Source organism: Peromyscus californicus, unplaced genomic scaffold, assembly GCF_007827085.1.
Source record: "Peromyscus californicus insignis strain IS unplaced genomic scaffold, ASM782708v3 Scaffold_18__1_contigs__length_77618521, whole genome shotgun sequence".
In the NCBI taxonomy this organism is placed as follows: Eukaryota; Metazoa; Chordata; class Mammalia; order Rodentia; family Cricetidae; genus Peromyscus; species Peromyscus californicus.
Window position 1 is genome coordinate 70,985,135 of NW_026294480.1, and position 20,993 is coordinate 71,006,127.

At 41.1% G+C, this 20,993-nt stretch overlaps 2 protein-coding genes across 2 annotated transcripts in view; one reads left to right on the plus strand and one right to left on the minus strand.

Moving 5' to 3' along the window:
• The window catches only part of Polr3g (RNA polymerase III subunit G), a 35,086-nt gene extending 30,831 nt beyond the window's left edge, over positions 1-4,255 (plus strand). The window contains exon 8 of the mRNA XM_052743668.1: positions 1,871-4,255. Within this exon, the coding sequence (XP_052599628.1) occupies positions 1,871-1,957 (87 nt within the window). The 3' untranslated portion in view covers positions 1,958-4,255. The remainder of the gene's footprint in view (positions 1-1,870) is intronic.
• A 2,023-nt stretch (positions 4,256-6,278) lies between these two features.
• Lysmd3 (LysM domain containing 3) lies at positions 6,279-17,629 on the minus strand. The gene is made up of 3 exons (XM_052743670.1): positions 17,458-17,629; positions 12,761-13,026; positions 6,279-10,115 (listed from the first exon to the last, which is right to left on the minus strand). The coding sequence occupies exons 2-3, from the start codon at positions 13,013-13,015 to the stop codon at positions 9,453-9,455; spliced, it is 918 nt and encodes a 305-aa protein (XP_052599630.1). The 5' UTR covers positions 13,016-13,026; positions 17,458-17,629; the 3' UTR covers positions 6,279-9,452.
• Between the last annotated feature and the right edge of the window lie 3,364 nt (positions 17,630-20,993).

A 20,993-nucleotide genomic window follows, 5' to 3' on the forward strand; every position in this document is an offset into this window, starting at 1 on the left:
AGAAAGGCAATAGTTATAATACAGTGAATAATTCTGTGGTGTAGAACAGGATGCTATAAAGCACAAACCAGGCACGTGCTCCTAATTTCAGTATTTGGGAGATGGAGTCGGGAGGATCAGGAGTTTAAGGCCAGCCTGAACCCCTGTGTCCCACAACAAAGTAAGATAACTTGTAAGATCTAGAGACCACTCAGGCCGTTGGTCTCAACAGGCTCTCCAAAACATGCCTGCATCAAGATTGCTAACATCTCAGTGTGAACATTTGAGTCACTAAACATACTTAGAATAAGTACTCATGTCTAAAAGACAAGTGCTACTTGCTTGATTGGGAATGCCAGGGTGGGTTTCTCTTCCTTGCTTTGTGTGTGAGTTCATTTGATTATATTTCCTTACACACAGGGAGCCAAGGCCTGGTTTACTAGGTGGCTTCATTTGCATGCTCTGCCAGTGAGCCCTCCCCTGGTACCAAGGCCTCAGGCTTCAGCTTGGTTTCTGGACATTTGTGGAATTCTTGGTATCAGAAGCTAGGACAGCTTCATGGCGCTACAAAGGGATAGACTTGCAGAATTTAGGGAAGACAAAGTATTATAAAATACACAAATATACATATACATTTTAGATGTTTAAAAAGAAAACCTATAAGATGAAGCTGGGATTCAGAAAGCTTTCTTTTGAGAGTGCCATCTGTTTCCACTGTAAATAGTAGAGATGTGGAGATTTTGGGTAGGGTCAGGATTGAGAGAGGGTCTCACTATATATGTAGCCCAGGCTGGCCTTGAAGTCTGCAGCTCTTCCCTTCAGTCCTCTCAGGGATTACAGGTATGAGTCACCGTCCTCCTTCACTGCATGGCTAATCTTCCAGTGATTTTTTTTCCATATGTACAGGAGATCCCTGCCTGTCCACCCTTGTCCTCCATCCCCCATTCTACCCTGGGTCATAGTAAAACAAGCCCTTAGCACTGTCCTGTTTGTTTAATCCCTGTGTATCTCAGTGTGGACACTGTCCTGTTCGTTTAATCCCTGTGTATCTCAGTGTGGACACTGTCCTGTTTGTTTAATCCCTGTGTATCTCAGTGTGGACACAAACCTAAGGGCTCTTTAGCATCACAGGATCATTGCACTCAATATGATCCAGTATCTAACCATGTTTAAATTTTCTTTATAAAAATCTTTATTACAATCCATATAGAACCCACACACTGCAACTGGCTGAGACGTCTTCATCTGTGTTCAAATGGATTTGTGAAGTTTTGATAGAAGGCACACATATCTTTTGACTCATTTCCCGGCACGGTGGCCTTACTTGGCTAGAACTGAAACATTGCCAGAAGCTGAGAGGAATGTAGAAGAATGTAATGTGGTTTCCCGTAGGTTGGGGTTGGAAGGAGATTGTATTTTGATAGGAATTGAAAGTCCCTCTGTTGTTGCCGTTGCACTGGTTCTGATGTAATGTCAAGACTATTGACCACCAAGAAACCTATTTTCCATTGGTGGAATAAAGGATCAGTGTTTCAGCTCCTAAAAGCCTGAATCGCTCCACCAAGGAGTGCTGCCTCAACAGTCCTGCTGGGATGCTGCTGCCCCGGACAGTCCTGCTGCGATGGAAGCCTGGCCCTCTCTGTTCTCTTGGCTGGTTTGCACCTGAGCACTGTGAAAATGGTACTTAAAGAGACGCAGAAGTAGAAAAGTGAGAAAACTGCTTTTTAAAAGGAGAGCACTCACAAGCAAAGGCTTCCTATTCAAGTCTTCTCTGTTTTCTTTTCTCACTTCAATTTGGTATTTATAAATTCAAGGGATGTTATTTTTGTATTGTATTCTTAAATGTGGCTAATTCACTTTATTGACTAAGAAATATATCTTTTTCTCTTAGGAAAATGACTACATTAACTCCTACTTCGAAGATGGAGATGATTTTGGTGCAGACAGTGATGATAACATGGATGAAGCAACCTACTAGCCATGGACTTTCTCTCTCTCTTGTTCATACAGCTTCAAGCGTTTGGATCAGCCTACTTTATTTCTGATAATCCATATTTTCTGTTGTTCAGTGTTTCATTTGACAAAGTCTTACCAAGCTCTTCAGAAGCACTTTGCGTTTACACACACGAGACCTTACCCCAGCACCTCTGCCACCCCTCTGAGTATGTAGTGGAGTTGCAGGGTTCTTTGGTCTTTATTTGGACTTGAACATGCCTGAAGAGTTTTAGCATCACTCAGTGTGTTCATACTTGAAAAAGATCACTCTTGCTTACCTGCTGGCCTTTGGTAAAGCTGTTACTAGTCACGGTGGATTTCTATTGATACTGCACGTGGAGCACTTTAAAAACAAACTGGAAAATGATTTCTCTTACCTGGTATGTTCTGTATTTATCACGTCGTGACTGCATAGACTCACCTGAGTTCTTAGCAAGTGCAGACTCGGGATGAGGGCTGGGTGGTAGGAAACACGTCCAAATAATGATGGAGACGAAATAACTTTCAGTTTACATCTCAGCCAAAACAGAGGCTTTCACATGGATGGAAGGTCGGAAAATGCTTGGCTTTGGGATCACTCCATGCCTTACAGTGTGTGAATTAATGATTCCACTGTATGAAGTTGGACATCTTCGGTTTGTTGGGTTTATGGAAAAAAATAACTGAGACATACTGTTTAATTCTCTGCTTTATGTAAGTGGAAATAAGTCTTGGTTGTATAAACTTCATGATAAAATGATGTTTGTGAGCATGTTGAAGGGCGGCGCCCTCGGTTATATTCCACAAGATTCAGAAACTGCAAGTCAATAATAGATCATGGGAAATGAACTCAGGTCATTTTGAAATTACAATTGATTCTTCTTGTTTTAACTTACAGGGTGACTCCCTTGCAGTTTTTTGGGTTTTTTGTGTAGTTTTTTGTTTTTTGTTTTTTTGAGACAGGGTTTCTCTGTGTAACAGTCCTGGCTGTCCTTGAACTCACTTTGTAGACCAGGCTGGCCTCGAACTCACGGAGATAGATCCACCTCCGAGTGCTGGGATTAAAGGCGTGTGCCACCACCGCCCAACTCCCCTGCAGTTTTATATTTTGCAGGAGAAAATATCCAGAACCCTTCAACCTCTAAGGATTTTTAACATGCCAAAGATTTAAGGAAATGCATATTATACATTTCAAAACTAATATATTTAAAATTATCTGCTTAAAGGGGAAGAACCTGTTCTCCCCTTTGGGGAGACTTGTCCCTTCCTACCTTCTGACCCGGAAACTGGAGCCCTGCTTTTTCTCTCAGGATCCAGATAACCTTGAAATTGAGCTTGAGTTTGTGTGCCTTAGTTTCTCCACTTGTAAAGTTTCCTATAAAAATTCTTTAAACACTAACCAGAATTTACAAATATGCCATCTTTTACCTTACAGAAACAATCATGTCTTAAATCTGATTTTTGTCCTGTAGACAACTGTACTGTGGACTGTTAAGTTATAATTCGATTTTCCGATCTTGTATCTGTGTTAGAAACTTTAGTTAATTTGTATGGTCTGGAGAGATTCCAACATTCCTTTCTCAGGAGAAGGACTACCTTCAATGGCAATACTTCTTCAAATACTTCCAGATGGATGTGATGGCCCATGTCTTGTCTGCATAGTGCTGTGCTGAACACATGTGACTTACATCGGTTCCCAGGAGCTTATAAAAAATGTTTTGCAGTTCTAAGTGGAAACATGAAAGGTCTTTAAAACTCCAATGTGTTGGGAAACTTGCATGAAGTTTTTAGTAGTGATGGCAAATGCTGTATTTGGGAATAACAGGTACTTTATTCCCTTACACTGGGTACCGGAGCCAAACATGTAGTTCACAGATGCTCTGTTTGATAGTTGTTTCCTTCCTTCATGACACATCTGCAGATAACTGTTCAAATCAGGGAGATGCATTGACAGTAGCTCCTCCCTAGTGTCCGGCTCGTCGTCACAGCTGTCTGTGTTCCTGCCGAGGGGCACCTGGCATCTCCTTCGAGGATGTCCATCTCCCTTTGAAAGATCAGTTTACAACTTTAAACATACTAATTTCAGGTTGCTTGACTAGCATAAATGGTTTTCTTGGCTTAAGCTCTGAGACTGAAATTAATTTATAGAGATAACTTCTTAATAGTTAAAGTACTTCATAGGACTGGACTGGTTGGTTAAAATATCTTTAACATTATCTTAATAAAACTAGTTGCTACAATGCTGATTTTTCTGTATCTGTTTACACATATAAAGTTTAAAAAAATAAAATTTTGGCCTTAATACTAAGATGGTTTACAGTGAACATTTATTTGGTAAAGAAAACTAGTTAATTCTGATTTTTCTCTGCTAAAAAAACATCATTTATTTAGCAGAGATAGTTGTTGAACAAACCCCCACCACATACAACAAAAGAAAAGTCTTGCCTTGCATTTGGCAGGGAGCATGGGCTCACGGTTTTGAACAGTGTTGCTGGAAGGTGCCAAAGCATCAGAGGATTGCTGGCCATCTTTCCAGCCACACCTTCGAGTGACAAGTGTCAGAGGAAATGTAAGCACAACTTCCAGGTCAAGTCGCTTTAAAATTGAAAGACAGCTGGGCGGTGGTGGCGCACGCCTTTAATCCCGGCACTCAGGAGGCAGAGGCAGGCGGATCTACATAAGTATGTATGTAAGGCAGGCAGATCTATGTGAGTTCAAGGCCAGCCTGGTCTACATATGTATGTATGTATGTATACTTTGCATATGTGGTGTTCATCTAAGTGTTCGCACGTGTTTGCAGACCAAAGGCTAGGTAGTCTTCCTCTATTACTCTTCATTTGGCGGGGTCAGCAATCCGCACTAAATTGTCTGGCCAGCAAGCCCAAGGGATCTTGTCTCGGCCTCCCCTGCACTAGCTCAGGCCCCACGCCTGTGCAGCAAACACTTTCCTAACTGAGCCATCTCCTGAGTCCCGAAGATTTATATCTTGAAAAGCATTTTTGTTTTATAAAAAAAATTATAATTTACATATCGAGCATCTCATGAGACTGACTCGGCTCTATAAGCATGGCCTGGACTTACCAAGTCTAATTTACCAGGAACACATTTCCCCATCGCCATTTATCTAACACTTGTTGTTTTGTGTTCTACAAATAGTCCAGTGGACTTTGACTGTAACAAGGGAGAAATCTGAACGCATAAATGTGTGGCAATTTGAGTTTACACCCAGCTGTCAACTCCACCAACTCCACCAAAGATTTGCCGTGGCAGGACATGTCCATTAGTGAAATATTGGCACAAACATCATGGAAATAACCAACCACTTTCTAGTTAAGATTTAAGCCCTGTTCCACTAGATGAAACTCACACTTGGTATCACTTTTATGCCAAAAACCTACTGTGAAGACATGTCAGAGGTCCTAAGGGAGAACCTACTATTACGCTTGTAAATAGGTAGAATTCTAAACTGACTCCTAATGACTCTGAAAACTCATCTGAGAAAGCTATTTGCAGTAAATGATGATTAACTGGCCAAGGGGCAGATACTAAGAGACTGTATTGCACACACCCTCCTCCTAAGACTAAGGATCATTGAGGAAGTGTAGCATGAATCCTAATTTGTCTTAGTAATAAAATCCCAGAGTCAGCTACAGGGGTATATGCTGAAAGATCAGAGACAAAAGAGCAAGCCACAGCCACCACCACCTTGCCAACTCCTCAGCTGGGCAGAGGGAGGAATGGAAGGTGGGAGGAGACAGGAGCTCACTCTTTCAGGCTGAGAATTTGGCAAGGTGGTGGTGGCTGTGGCTTGCTCTTTTGTCTCTGATCTTTCAGCCCTTACACCATAGCTGACTCCAGGCTTTCATTTTTAAGACCAATTAGGACTCGTGCTTGTAGTAAGAGAAGGTGGAAAGATTCCAACAGCCAGAGACAGTAGGCGACGACTTGGAAACATCTGGACAGAGCAGCGTAGCTACAGGTGTGAGCTATTGGGACAGCATGTACAAGACGTGTGCAGGCTCAAGCCAGATCAAATCCCAGCATGGCAAGGGAAGTTGACCACACAATCTTACCACTAGCCATGAAGCAAATGGTAAACGATAGCAGCCCAGAGAAAAGTTAGTTTTTGTCAGAATGTATCTCATTGGTAAGTCAACCACTGGTCTTAATGTGTGTGTGTGTATGTGTATTAAAGGACACAAAGTTGAGTGCATAGGGAAGAGGTGGATCTGGGAAGAGTTAGGAGTGTGTGTGAATATGACAAAACACATACAAAACTTGAAACTCTTAAAGAACTAATGTGAAAAAAATGTATTTCAAGTAGCTTGAAAGAACAAAATTAAATGTTTGCTTTATTCAATTACATTCAACAACTTCCATTTTCAAATTAATAAAATAGAAACTTTATTAATATTTTTGCATATCCTTAAAATATGAAAAACAAGGCAAAAAGTTTAAAAACCAGTTTTACAGATGTACATGCTAACAATGGTTTAATACATTTGCAATTATATAAAATACATTATACAAAAGATTTATAGCTTTTGCATACATAAAATGAATTAAATAAACCATCATATATTTCTATGATCTAACAGTGCAATATGCACATACTTAGAAAAAAATACTGATTTCCTGAGCAACAATGTTGTAATTCAAAATCAGAAAGAGTCCCATGATAATGCAGTGTTTAAATAACCCTAATTCTAACACACTGAGACTGGATCTCCACTTCTATTTCTAACCACAGCCTTCATCTTTCCAGTGAGATGTTAGATCTCACCGCCAAAAAGCTGAGTCCAGAAAAAAGCTTTTAACAACCCAACTCCACTTGAGAATGCATGCTCCTTCCTAATCCATAACATGGCCAGCAGACCATAACTTTGCTTCGTTGAGAGGACAGTGATGATATTTAAGTAGGTATCCATTGGTTCAAAACAAACTCAACCACATCTAACTAGTCTTCAACAAGTCAAGAATGTGTCCTAATATCAGGTTTTTCTTTACTTGCAATTCCAAATTTTTAAGTGAACTAGTATCAATGACTATGACCCACTTCTGTTATGCTTATAACTGCATACACACAAGTACACACACAAAAATTAAAGCCTCAAAGCAAATTCAAGTAAGGGCTTGAACATGATCCATATTATCAAACAATGACAGTTGTGCTTGTGTTGTCTAAAATACAATGAAGTTGCCAAAACTTTGCATACATTTGCAAATGCATATTTAATATAGTTTCAAAAATCTATGAAATGCTAAATTTTTTTAAAAATGAAAGCATAATCCTACATATAGAATTATATTTGATTAGTAACTCTAAAATACATAGGGAAAGGAAATTGTGTGGTTGTTTCCTAAGGATGTGTGTTGTATTTCCTTCAAAGAGGATGCTCAAGACAGAAGTAATTTTAACCAGCAGGTGTACCTCCTCCTTTAAACATAAGTTATCAAACCCTTGATTACAATTCCAAATAAAACCAGAAAAAAAAATTACCAACTCTCTAATTTTGTTTGATGTAAACAAAGTCCTTCAAAGGTTATGTCACCTGTACTGCCCTCAAGTCTTCATTTTCTACCCTAAAATTTGATTTTTTTCAGCAGGCTTAATAAATATTATGTAAACTGGCTGTGTTAGCACTGAGCATATTTACAGATCATGCTCATTTCAAAATGCACATGGCTGTTAAAACAATTATTTTAACTAAGATATACAAAGGGAATTGATTCACTACAACTTTCCTATTATTAAATACTTTAAAGGTAATTTTCTAAACTTCTCTGATATATGTAAGGGCTTTAATAAAATGACTGACTTCTGTGTCTTTTTGTAGTGCTTTTTCTTCTCAAAGTATATAAACCCCAAATATAATAAATGTGTATTAATAATTCCTTGTATCAGGATTAGAATTTGATATAGAAAATGCTTAAAAAGCTGAAACATTGATTTAGGAATAATGTCCAGAAAGAGGTGATATATTTTAAGGTGTGCAGTTTATTATACAGAAAACATGCAATCCCAATTCTACCACCTGTACTGATATTTTAAAAACACATATTTAAAATTAAACACTGAAATCAGTATACAAATGCTTCTTAGCCAAACTGGTTGTCTCACAGTAGACTTTGAAAATGTCACTATTAAGCCCTTTTGACTAATTCACACTTTGGCCTGTGTTTCTCAGTTTGATAGTGCATATTAGGTGCATTTAGATCATCTAAACAGGACATTTCTTTTGAAAAGCAGAGGCCAAGGGGCCACCAAATACAGCAATCTGTTTACTGCTAACGTCAAAGTCCTGTTCACTCATTTTTTTCTCTGCAAGACATGAGAGGCAGATAGTACAAATCTGCTACATCATGTTTACTTGTGTTTAAAAGAGAAGACAAAGTTACAGTCTGTGGAATGACAGCCTATGGAAGGAAATCTGACAATGTTTCAAATTCAATTGTAAAGTGTGTCTGAGCTCTCGGTAAAGTAACATTATAAGGCAGGAAGTGTTAATTAAGGCATGTTACTATTTGTAACAGCAGTGATTAGTCACAGTATGTAAAGAGGAATTTGCTAAATATACTTTTCTGAATAACACTTCATCAAAGTGCTACAAAGTGCTTCCAATTATCAGATACAAGTTTTTTTTTTTTTATTTTAAATGATAAGTGAATGTGAGGCTGGAGGGCGCCTCATAAAGCATTCCTTTTTGATGGACTAGGTCTTGACCCATTTCAGTGTCCTTGTGGTCAAAGGGTAAGTTTCCAACCCTAAGACATTATTTGGGGGTCTTAAAATATTTAATCTATTTGTTAGCCTCTATTACAGAAATTATAAATTATGTTTCTATATCTGTTTCTACATTTGCTTTCATAGCACGTGTTAAAACATGTTTTTAAAGTTTCAAAATTGAAACCAGGCGATGGTGGTGCAAGACTTTAATCCCAGCACTCGGGAGACAGAGCCAGCCCGGTCTACAGAGCGAGATCCAGGCCAGGCACCAAAACTACACAGAGAAACCCTGTCTCAAAAGACAAAAAACACTTTCAAAATTGAGTGTTAAGTACTTGGTATCATAATTTTAGAATCAAAACTAGTATTTTGGTGGTATGGTAGCAAATTTTCTTTAGCTGTTAAGCATTTGAAAAACTTGACAAGAACAACCTTAAATTAAAAAATAATTTTTAAAAAAATAAATTTAAACACAACTAATCCTGAATAAGAAAAATGACAGCATTTTGCAAGTTAGAAATGTATGTCTTACACATACATTTAAGTTAATTTCTGCTTTAAGAACTGATACAGCAGATGTATTCTGACCAGTCTCAATATAAAGAAGCACATATGTGTGTTACAGACAATCCATTTGTAAAAGGCTTAGGGGTTCCTAGCAAGGTGAAAACAGCATCTTCGATGTCCCTAGATGCTGACTTCGAAGCAGCTGTTGGCTATCTGTGAATCGCCATATCCATAGGCACACATCAACGCTGATCAGAGCTCTCTGCTACGTTCTGTGTTGAGCAGCAGGTGATTGCGGATCTTGCCTATATAGGTTGTGGTCATCTTGTTGACTAACATGTATTCCTTTTGTTGGACCAATTCCATTTTCCATTTCTCTGTGCTGAGATGGAGGTGTGAGTCCTGGATGCAAATGTGAAGAGCCCACTGTTGAATGGTGACTAACATCCACTTTAGCTAAAATTTCATAATAGAGCAAATAAAATACTGGTGTTATTATACCCACTATCAGCATTATCACCACAGCTGTCCACCAACCAATTCCCCAGTCTGCTCCGTAGTACGGGTCCTTTCTGTGAGTGCTTCTGCCATCCGGTTCAAAGCGGCTCTGCTGTGCTGTTAAGGCAGACACCACCTCATTCAGGTTCTCCCTCTGGGTGTCTGTGCACTTCACTATCTGCTCTATGTCTCGATCCACTTCTTCCAGGAAACTGCCAGCTGACTCAGTGGAAGGCAGACAGGCACCAGGGGCCACAGCTTCCCGCTCTGGAGCACATGCGACGGGTGGAGGATGCAAACCTTGTCTTCCTTTCAGAGGATGAAGAGTTTCAGTCAAAGAACTAAACTTTTTAACTGGAATTTTGATAGACCTAAGGGCAAAAAAATCTTGATCACTGATGAGATTGTTAACTCTTTTGATATCTGCTACCTGCAAAAAAAGAAAAAAATGCAACATTCAACTGAATTCTAAAACTACACAAAACCTTCATCCATTCACTTACTTTGGAGGGAAAATAGTTGAATTTCCTTCTTACTATTAGTACTGGCACCCCACCCAGATTTTAAATTTCCTTGTATATGAGAATTCTAAGCACTAAATTTATCCAGTGTTAGGAAATCTCCACAACTGTGTATTGTTACCTGGATAGTAGTAACTCCAGTTAATACTCAGATATTTTATTCTTCTACTTTGTACATCATACAAATTTACCATGGGTAATGTATGTTGGCAAGCAATTTGTGAATAAACAATGACTGGTACTAATGAAATTGGAGTTTCAGCACATTAATTACCAGTTAAAAGGACGATACGTTAGCAAAACTAAAATGCCATCAACACTACAATGCACCATGATTCTAGTTATCTCTCAGTAGGAAAAAGCTGCACCAGATATATATAATAAAGACATCTGTTTACCACTAGTTAGCAGTGGGCACACAGATTTTAGACACAGTGGCTTTTAGTGCCTGAGATGTGAATGATGTTCAACAGAGGTGAAGACAGATGTCTGAAACTCAAATGAGAGGACGTGAGACCTGGACAGAGTCACTAGAAAATGTTCTGAGGGAAAACAGAGGAGAGTGCCCTGCACAATACCACCATTTGAGGGATACATAAGAGACCTGAGAAAGAGTGGATGGGAAGGCAGGATCACAGGGTGGTCGAGAACACATCTGTGAAGACAACTGCCGCTTTCTAGCTGTGTGTTTGAGGGTGAGCAGCCTTCAGCTCCTCCATTTCCATACCTGTAAAATGTAGAGTGACACTCCCTGCCTTAGAAGGCTGGTGTGAATACCAATGGGTTCAAATACATCAAGAGTACTTGAGTAGCGATCTACACTGTGTCACAGGATGTCAGCTTTTACTGAGTATTACGTAGCAGGAGACTCCAGTCTTCAGTGTCAGTCAAGATGAGTGTTTACCAGGGAGCAGTGAACAGAATCAGATTGGCATCTGTACTTGGACAAATTCTCTTGTATTTTTGGATGACTGCGGTAGAGAACTACAGACTAACTAGAAGGTGAGAGGCTAGAGGACTTGCTGCCTGTCTACTTCAGCCCGTTCTGTCTTAAAGCAGGTGAAGACTCGGGGCAAACCCCGACACGTGACCTCACTCCATTTTAATTTCTCTTGCTTTACTAAGAACTACTAGGGACTCTGAATCGGCATCTAAGACTCTGGGCTACTTCTCTAAATATACCGAATAATGTTTTCTGGGTTATGCTAACTTGGACACATTTAGGATTTCAGCCCCAGATTTTTCATTCCCCTCATCACTGTTTTGTAACAAGCATATTTTCAATATAGCAATAACGACTGACGGTATAAGCAACGGTAAGTTCATTTGTAAGCTAATGTTTCTCTGCAGGCTGAGCGTACGTTCGTCACAAGCGAGCACCATGAGCGTTCGTCACAAGGAAGCACCAGGAGCAACCCACTCTCCCCACATGGCCAGTGACTTCTCTGCTGTGTAAGTCATCAGCTATCAGCTTCCCTGTGTTGGTCCTTAGCAACTCCGCAGGAAAAACCAAGTGCCCATCTCTCTACCTCATCAAAAATATGCCAATAAAAACCCTCATTAATCTTTAAATCTAAAGCTATAATTTACTTGGACATACTATGAATAGCTGGATTACTCTGTCCTGAAAAAAAATATAACATAGGACCTCATGGCCAAAGAATTTGGGTTTTTTTAATCCTATTTAAACATACATACATACTACATACATATATACATTGACATAGCAAATATATAAAAATGTGCTTTCAGGGTTGGAGATTTAGCTCAGTGGTAGAGCAATTGACTAGCAAGTGCAAGGCCCTGGGTGTTCGGTTCTCAGTCTGGAAAAAAATGTGCTTTCTTACTGTAGAATAGTATAACAAGTCACCAGTAAAGAGATTTCAAGTATAAAAATATTTTATATTATGAAAAATTCTAGATGGAAACATTAAACAAGGATAGCAAAGAATGATATAGAATCTCACTTTATTAAAAAGAGCTCTTGCCGGATAGTGGTGGCGCAAGCCTTTAATCCCAGCACAGAGGCAGGTGGATCTCTGTGAGTTCAAGGCCAACCTGGTTCCAGGACAAGCTCCAAAGCTACACAAAGAAACCTTGTCTTGAAAAAAACGAACAAACAAAAAAAGAGCTCTCATGTTATCTGTTAAAACTAAACCAGGGCTGTAGGCACTGAGGGGTTAAATGCATGTGCTGTTCTTGCACAGGGCCTGGGTTTGGTTTCCAGCACCCCTCTGGGCAGCTCACAACCACCTGTAACTCCAGCTCCAGGTGAGCCAATACCAAATTCTAGCTGCTAATGAAGTAAGTCTATAAGGTTCTAAAGGATATCCAAAATACGAAAAATGCAAGATGCAGAATAATTTACAGTCTCTGCCAATTAAAAAGGTCATGTCCACAGGCATGAAAGATCTCTGTGCAAAGAAAAAAAAGCAAGGAAAAAGAAAAGGAAGGAAGTTGAGAAGACAAGAACGACTTCAATTCTGGTTGGGCTCATGAACAAATCATCTATTCTGGACTCCATTATACAAAACTAAATTAAATTAACTCTTACCGTACAACAGTACTGAAGGGCTACTGCATTCAGAGTGTCTCCTTCCTGTATGTCTTTTGTTAGCAGAATGATGTCATCAAGTCTGTCTCTCGATGTACTTCTTCGAACCTTCTCCCTTCCTCTGGACCGAAGCTCATACACTTCAGCATCTTCTTCCAACAGGTCACTGTCTGTACAATTTCCAAAGGTATGGAGCTGGCCACTGGCCTGAGTTCCTGGGAGGGAGACAGTTCGATTCTGGTTCCTCCCCGCCATGATGTTATAATCTGGAGGAAGAGAAGACAAGACCTTGGAATGTCACGGACCCATTTCATTATTTGCATGCATCTTACAGTCTAAATACTAATCTTTCAAATAATCATTGTTTTTAGTTACGTGGTAAACTGAGGTTCAAGTTCTGTAACTGTGGCAGTGTATCCAACAAGCTGACAGAGGAGACAGCATGGAAAGGGTCAGCTAACACAAGGCTTACACGCTCCACTCAGGACTCTTGTTCACCGAGACACTTCTACACAATCCCAGGTTTATAGGTATATACCACAGGTGTACAATACAAACATTTACAGACAATAATCAAGAGGAATTTCATTTAAAAACCATTATTTGGTACACATGTAATCTTGCCATTTGCTAAAGACAAAAGTAGATCTGAATACTGAGATGTTCTTGTGCTTGTTCCTTTCTCTACCCAAATTCAATCGGCCTTGTGCCCCTGAGGTGGCTCAGTGGTCAGTGGTGCCTGCTGCCAAGTCTGACCACCTAAAGTCACCTCTGACGCACGAGACCCACGGGAGAAGGAAAGAACCAATGTCCACCAACTGTCCTCTGACCTCCAAATCCATGATATAACAAAATCACATGAAACAATCAGTCTTGGCTGAATTTTTGGTACTGTACGACACAGATAATTTTCAACATTTTTCAGAGTTGATCAATGAAATGATTTAGAGTTGCCAATGCTTAGAATGCTATTTCACTCAAATGTGAGCCATTTCAGAAATTGTTCAAAATCTCAAGCCAAATTCATTTAACACTTTTTCATAAAACCCATCAACAACTCTAACAGAAAACCTTTTCTTATTAATTAATTAATTTATGGAGTGTGTGCTGCCATGAGTAGATGTCAGAGGACAACTCCGGGTACTTGGTTCTCTCCTTCCACCATGTGGGTTCTGGGATCGATCTCAGTTCACCAGGGGTGGCAGCAAGGACCTCTATACACTAAGTCACTTTGCCAGTCCTCTGAAAGCAATTTTTTCAACCAAACATCGTAATAAAATACTATCCAAAAATGTATTAATTTGATACCTATATGCTGAGACATGAAGTACAAAATGTGAAACATTCTTGTTTTATAATGGAAGCATTCTGTTTCCATAGAGTGGGGAACTTTTTCCTGAGAGCTGTTGGTCAGTATCATGTGATCTGATGGCATACAAAGTGCGCATGTGCAGAACCTGCTGCAGTGACTGAGCTCAGGGCTGAGCACTGCCAGGAATACCTCAGATACCTGATTGGCTGATTCTCAATGATTTTTGGTTATTCTGCTCTCAGAACCCCTTTACTCTTGTCAGATTTTTCGAAACCCCACATTCAGATGTGTGACCCCAGATGTGGTTGAGACCCTGTTTTAAGAAGCTGTGATGTCTGAGTGTGGTGACACACACCTTGCATCCCAGCAATGGGAGAGCAAGGACAGGTAGATATCTCCATGAATCTGGCCTATCTACCCAATGAGATTTCGTGTCAAATTAAAAAAACAAAATAAGCAGTGAGTCAATTAACCACATATCACAAACAGATACGGTAACCATATTGAAAACTAGAAAAATTACTGTACTTTTTATGTCAAACCATTAAGTTCTTATTCTATTACTATGAAGAAAATTAGAAAGTTCTGTTTAATTTCTTAAGAATTTTCAACTGTTTAAAACTTGTAGCTCTGAAGGAATCAAAACATGTGTTTTATAGACACACACAATACTCCTATGAATTCAAACTTTTCTTGTTCTGCATTTGATTTTACATGGGATTAAATATCTCTGCACTTCTAACTCACTGGATCACATTAAATTCAGAATTTATATGTATTACATACAGTTTAAGCTCTGGACCACGTTAAATTCGGAATTTATATTTATTACAGTACAGTCTATACTCACGGTTATAGGTCATAAGTTTCCTCCTGAACAGGGATGTTTCTTTGAAAGCTTTTATTTTAACTTAAAGTTCTCATTAAATTCAATTTATACCCCATAAAAACTGAATGGATTCTAGGCATTTATATTCACTTACACTTTAAAAAAAAAAACAGTCAACTGAGAACTGGGCTAAGTAAGAAGTATTCACCAATGAATATATCTCCTTTACTTCCAAAGTCACTATCAGCATGCTTTCATCAATTTGGTCCAACTCTCATTAAAAAGGAATAAGCACAAGATCCTAAAAACGAATTTCACATACAGTAGTTTGGCCTCAATTTAATCATCCATGTGATCGAGGATAGACATAATAAGACAGGCTTTCACAGACAAAAACAAAACAAAAAACAAACAAAAAAAACCTTTCAAACTTCAATGTATCTCAGACTTGAAGCATCCATTCCTGAATATAGTACCATTCCCTTAAGACATGGAAGACAAGAGGAGCTAGGCACAGGGATGGGTGTGACTGTTTTGCCTGTTAGTTTTGTCAATTAGACAGAAACTAGAGTCATCTGAGAAAAGGAAACGTCAGTTGAGAAAATGCCTCATAAGACTGGCCTGGAGGTAAATCTGCGGGGCATTTTCTGGGCTAATGACAGATGTGGGAGGGCCCAGTCTACTGTGGGTGGTGCCATCCTTGGACAGGTGGTCCTAGGATGTTTAAGAAAGCAGGCTGAGGAAGCTGTGGAAATCAAGCCAGTAGACAGCGTTCTTCCCGATGATGGACTGTGGTGGGCAGGTGTAAGCCAAAGGAACCCCTCCCCAAGTTGCTTTTGTTCATGGTCGTTATCACAGTAACTGAAATCAAACCACGTCAATTACAATGAATTCCTCTAAAACAGCAAAATCTAATGCTAACTACACAATCGTGTTATCTCGGTGAAGATCAAATCCTGCAGCAAGCATAGAAAAGGAGTGCCCAGGAGAGGAAGAAACCATTAAAATGTTACGTCATGGAATCCTAGAATGCAAAATGAAGTCTAGAAGGTTGTATTCCTGTTTTGGAGTCTATGGATGAGAAACGAAGTGGAGGTGGGGGCGGGAAGAAACAACAAAGACAACTGACTCCACATTCATAGATGACGAAAGGTTACAGTCTCTGTGAAAACATACCTGAGTTTCAAAAGGTTTCAATTAATTAAATCTAGCCCTTAAAATCCAGTTTCTGGGCTTGCTTTACAGCAACACTGTACTGCTTTAAAAATTCAAAGGTCTCTATTTAGATACTTATTAACTAATAGCTCTATACATTACTCACTTGATTCAATTGCTCCCACCGGAGCTACATTATTTATTGCCCAAAACTAACACCCCTAATTTGACAGCCCCAAACTAAAGAAAGCCCACACTTCACATCTCAGTAAGGCCTGTTTCTCCAAGGACAAGTTTTGTTTACACTTCTCCAGGTCTTTTCTTTAAAAAGTAACAACAACAACAATCCCACATCTTTAATCTAGGGAATAGTGTCTGTCAGTCTTGTGGAATCAATCAGAAGCAAGCTATCTACAAACGTGTATTACCTGGGGAAAAACCTGTTTCGTGTTCTCAAAAACCAACCATGATCAGAAAAGATTCCACATAGAGCGATGTATACATAGGTAATTCTGTGGCCCTAGGCACGCTGTCCCTGACATTCTTAGTACAGCTATGTGAAATTTACTGAGTAATGCCTAAAAGCCATTTGAGACAAAATTTACTGACATCAATCTTTTTCCTCACGATAGGTTCCCAGCTAGGAATCGAAAGCTCGCATCTTCACGTACTAACTCTCTTCCTCTAAAATGAAAGGGAAGCTGAATAAGCAACCTGGACACTCATATCTGACTAACCAAGAATCGGCTGTGCTGGTCTGTAATCCAAGGGCCAATCTACACTTTGCCCCAGGCAGATAATAACATGATCAAACAACTAAAGATTAGAAAGTACAGAGTATCCGAGTCATCGGGCTCGGTTCTCTTCACCTCTCTAAATTCTCTATGGAATCTGGCTTCGTAGAACTAGAACAAGTTGCAATGCTGACAAACGGCCTGAAAGTGATCATCAACGGATACAGGGAGCATGTTTTCATCCGCTCAGCCTATAACCGAAAGCGACCTCGCAAACCCCTAGGTACGACATGGTAACTGCTACTGGGTGTTGGGTCTTGACCTTAGGCAGGGCGCGACAGACGACTCCTAGGGGACAACCCAGTTCAGCACTCGGGACAGAATCACCCCGGTCCTATGCACCAGGGCCAATTCTAAACCAAAGCGACGACTACAAAACTTCCTCCCTGTCCACTGCACGCCTTTATTTTTATTTTTCCTTTCCCTCCGGGCGTCCCCTGCACGGATTATTACATCTCTTGATTTATAAGTCGCAGCATCGGCCTGGGACGCTAAGGCGGGGAAAGGGCTGCCCGGAACCGAGAGGCGAGCGTCCTTCCCGAGCCGGGCGAGCGCCCCGCGGTGACCCCGGCCGACGTCGCCCCGCCCCGCCCCCAGCCGCCGTCACCTGTCCTCTAGCAGGGGCGCGGCGCCACGGTCCCGTCCGCCACCACGGCCGCGGCCCCGGGGAAGCTCATGACCGACCCCGGGTTCTCGGCTGTCCCGGGCGCGCTCCTGCCGCCGTCGCCGCCGTCCCCGCCGTCGCCGCCTTCCGGACCGACAGCCGCCGCCACGTCCGCAAACCTGCGGTGCGTCATCGCGTAGAGTAGGCGGAGGTGCGAGGGCGCGGGCGGGGGCGGGGAGCCCGGGACCCGGGCGGCCAACCGCAGGCCCACGCTAGCGCGCAGGCGCGCCGACGCCGCTGGGGCGGGGCCTGAGCTCGGCCCCGCCTCCTGCCCCGCCCCCCCGGGGGGCTCCTGGCCGGGTTGGATTGCCCGCACTCTGCGGATCCGGCGAGCCCAGCCCGCCACCCGAGCAGAGAAAGACAGACGGAGAGGGCAGGATGAGGGGCCCACGGCGAGCCACTGTGCATTTCTTCTCGCTCGGTATCTGGAATTTTCTTCCCGATGGGGCAGAAGAAAGCACAAGCACAGGGTTAACGTTCCTGTTTTAGAAAATCCAACTGTGAGCCCACAGGGCAGCAAGACAGGCGCTGGAGCGCTGGGCTGGGAGCAGTCTTGGGTCCGTAGCTGAGCTGCCTGAGCCATCTAGACCCAAGCCAGGGAAGGGTCTGCCCTGGAGCTACTCACTGAATGGGACAAAGTTGTCAACAACTTGTAACTAACCTATCCCGATTTGAAAATTAACAGGGCGTCACTGGTAGTCACTGTTGCCCTATCTGATGTCCGTGACATAAGAACCCCATGTCTTCCGACTTAATTTTTACCACAAATTTACTGAAGGGGTAGATGAAATGTTTGTATCTATGCAAATGACTGTACGGCATTTTAATGGTGTGTCTGGTATTTTGTGTTGACTACAGACACTGCACTTCGTCTGAGTACTTACCCATTTAAGTCCACGTTGCTTGAACGCCGGATGTACCGCACTTCTCTTTACAGTCTGAATAGCTATTCCTTATGAAGCCTTTGGGACGGCGTTCCAAACCCTTTTCAAAGGGTTTTTTGTTTGTTAGTTTGGTTGGTTGGTCGGTTTTCTGGGTAGTGTCTCTGCAAGGGTTGGGGATTTTACTTACATTGCAATAAGCGCCTTTTATTTGAAGGGATGGGCACTGTGCACTGTGCTGAACAATGCTACAAAGACCTCTAAGCAAAGAAAACCGAAAAGAAAAAAAAAACACACAAAAAGTTTGCAGGAGCTGTTCTGTGCGCTGTTGCCCTTGTGACACCGCTTGTCTGTAACCATTTATCACGGAGACATTTTCTCATCAGGAGACAAAGGGTATATTCGTCCATGATGTGTAGGGCTTCAGCTGTTCCGCCCTCATGAATGTTAATGGAATGAAACCTTCTTTCTGCACGTAGGTTACTTTTCTTACTTTAATGTCAATAGGCCACGGAATCCTTGGAGAGTCTGTGCGATGGAATGAATTCCAAGCATTTCTTCAGGACCTGTTCACTTCGAAGAGACAGTCTACAAATGTTTGCAAAGTTTTTAAACAATTACTTACATCTAACAAAAAATTGAATAATTTATTTGTTTACAAAAAGGCCACGATGTATACATTTTATTATTAGACTCTACAAAAGAAGCAGTTAGCCATGAATTTTGGCTGAGTTCCAAAAAGCTGGCCAGTAGGAACAAGTATTTGTCTTTGGAAAAAGGATGTTCTCAGCAATCCACAAGACCAAAAGGATTCTTTGTTTTTTCAGATCTCATCTGATATGTTTTCCATTAAAATGCTGTAGTTGAAAGTACATTTGTTTCTAGGAATTTGTATTTTTGTAACTAACATTAATGTTGAGCCAGAGTAAATCTTGTGTGGCATAGAGTATAAATTGATACAACCAATGAAGAGGGCCATTTATTATTATGCATTAAAATTAAAAATGGAATTGGCTGGGCTGCAACTTTATTAAGTATTTACCTTAATTCATTTACAGATACAATTGAATAAAATTTGACAGATAAGTTCAGGAATGTTTACTACATACAGTAATGGCTACGAGGAAAAAAAAGTGTTCATCATTGCTAACTGGATAACTTAGGTTCATTCATCATTGCTAACTGGATAACTTAGGTTCATTGAAGCACTGTAATATTTGTTCAAAAGATTTAAGTTCATCTTTATTTACAGATTTTTTTCATTAATTTGTCTACAAACACTAGGTTAAGGAGTGTGTACAAGAAATGTATTTCAGTCATTGCAGATCCAGCTCCTTTTTTACAAAGACAAAACACTGGGCATGAGGACATGCCTTTGGAGCCCAACACCCAAATAAAAATCCAAGCATGCCTTTAATCCCAGCCTTCTGGAGGTAGAGGCAGGCGGATCTCTGTGAGTTCAAGGCCAGCCTGGTCTACAGAGCAAGTTCTAGGACAGCCAAGGTTACATAGAGAAACCCTGTCTCAAAAAAACAAACAGGGTGGGCAGCGGTGGCACACGCCTTTAAACCCAGCACTCGGGAGGCAGAGCCAGGCAGATCTCTGTGAGTTCGAGGTCATCCTGGTCTACAGAGTGAGATTCAGGACAGGCACCAAAACTACACAGAGAAACCCTGTCTCGAAAAACAAACAAACAAATGAAAACATAAAAAAAGCCGATGGTGGTGAATGCCTTTAATCCCAGCACTTGGGAGGCAAGCAGAGGCAGGTGGATCCTAGTGAGTTCAAGGCGAGGCTGGTGTATATTTTCGCGTTCCAGTTACACAGCGAAACCTTGTCTGGGGAAAAAAAAATCCAGGCATGGTTGTGCATATGCCTGTAATGCCAGTGCCAGGGGTGGGGGTGGGGAGTAGAGGCAGGAGGACCACTGGGGCTTGCTAGCCTCCAGTCTAGCTCCAAGTTCAGGAAAAGCCTGTCTGAAAGGAATAGGCAAAATGACAGAATAGGACACCCGTCAGTTAGGGCTTCTATTGTTTCGACCAAACACCATGACCAAAAAGCAAGTTGGGGAGGAAAGGGTTTATTTGTCTTACACTTCGCTATCACTGTTCATCACAGAAGGAAGTCAGGACAGGAACTCAAACCCCACAGTGGACTGCCCCCCCCCCCCCCACACACACACCAATCACTAGGACAGTGTGTTACAGGCCTGCCTACAACCTGTCCTTATGGAGGCATTTTCCTGATTGAGGTCCCCTCCTCTCTGATGACTTCAGCTTGTGGAGCATATATGACTACAAGCATGTAGAAAGATCTACATTTTAATGTTTAAAAGGTAAGTTGTCACATAGGAGATACAACGCATTGTCTTTTGGGATACAATTTAAATGTACCTCTCCCACTTTATTATCAATAAAATATTAAGAGCAGACACGTTTTATTTTTTAATAACTGGTCATGCTCCCCCAGAGCCGACTGTGCATGTCTGAACCATTCTTAAGTTGTTTGGAACTTTGTATCCAAGTGAACCAAATCAGTTCCTTTAGAAATCAAAGCCTTGTGGAGGCTTAGGCTTTCCTTCTTTTTACATTTCTTCCG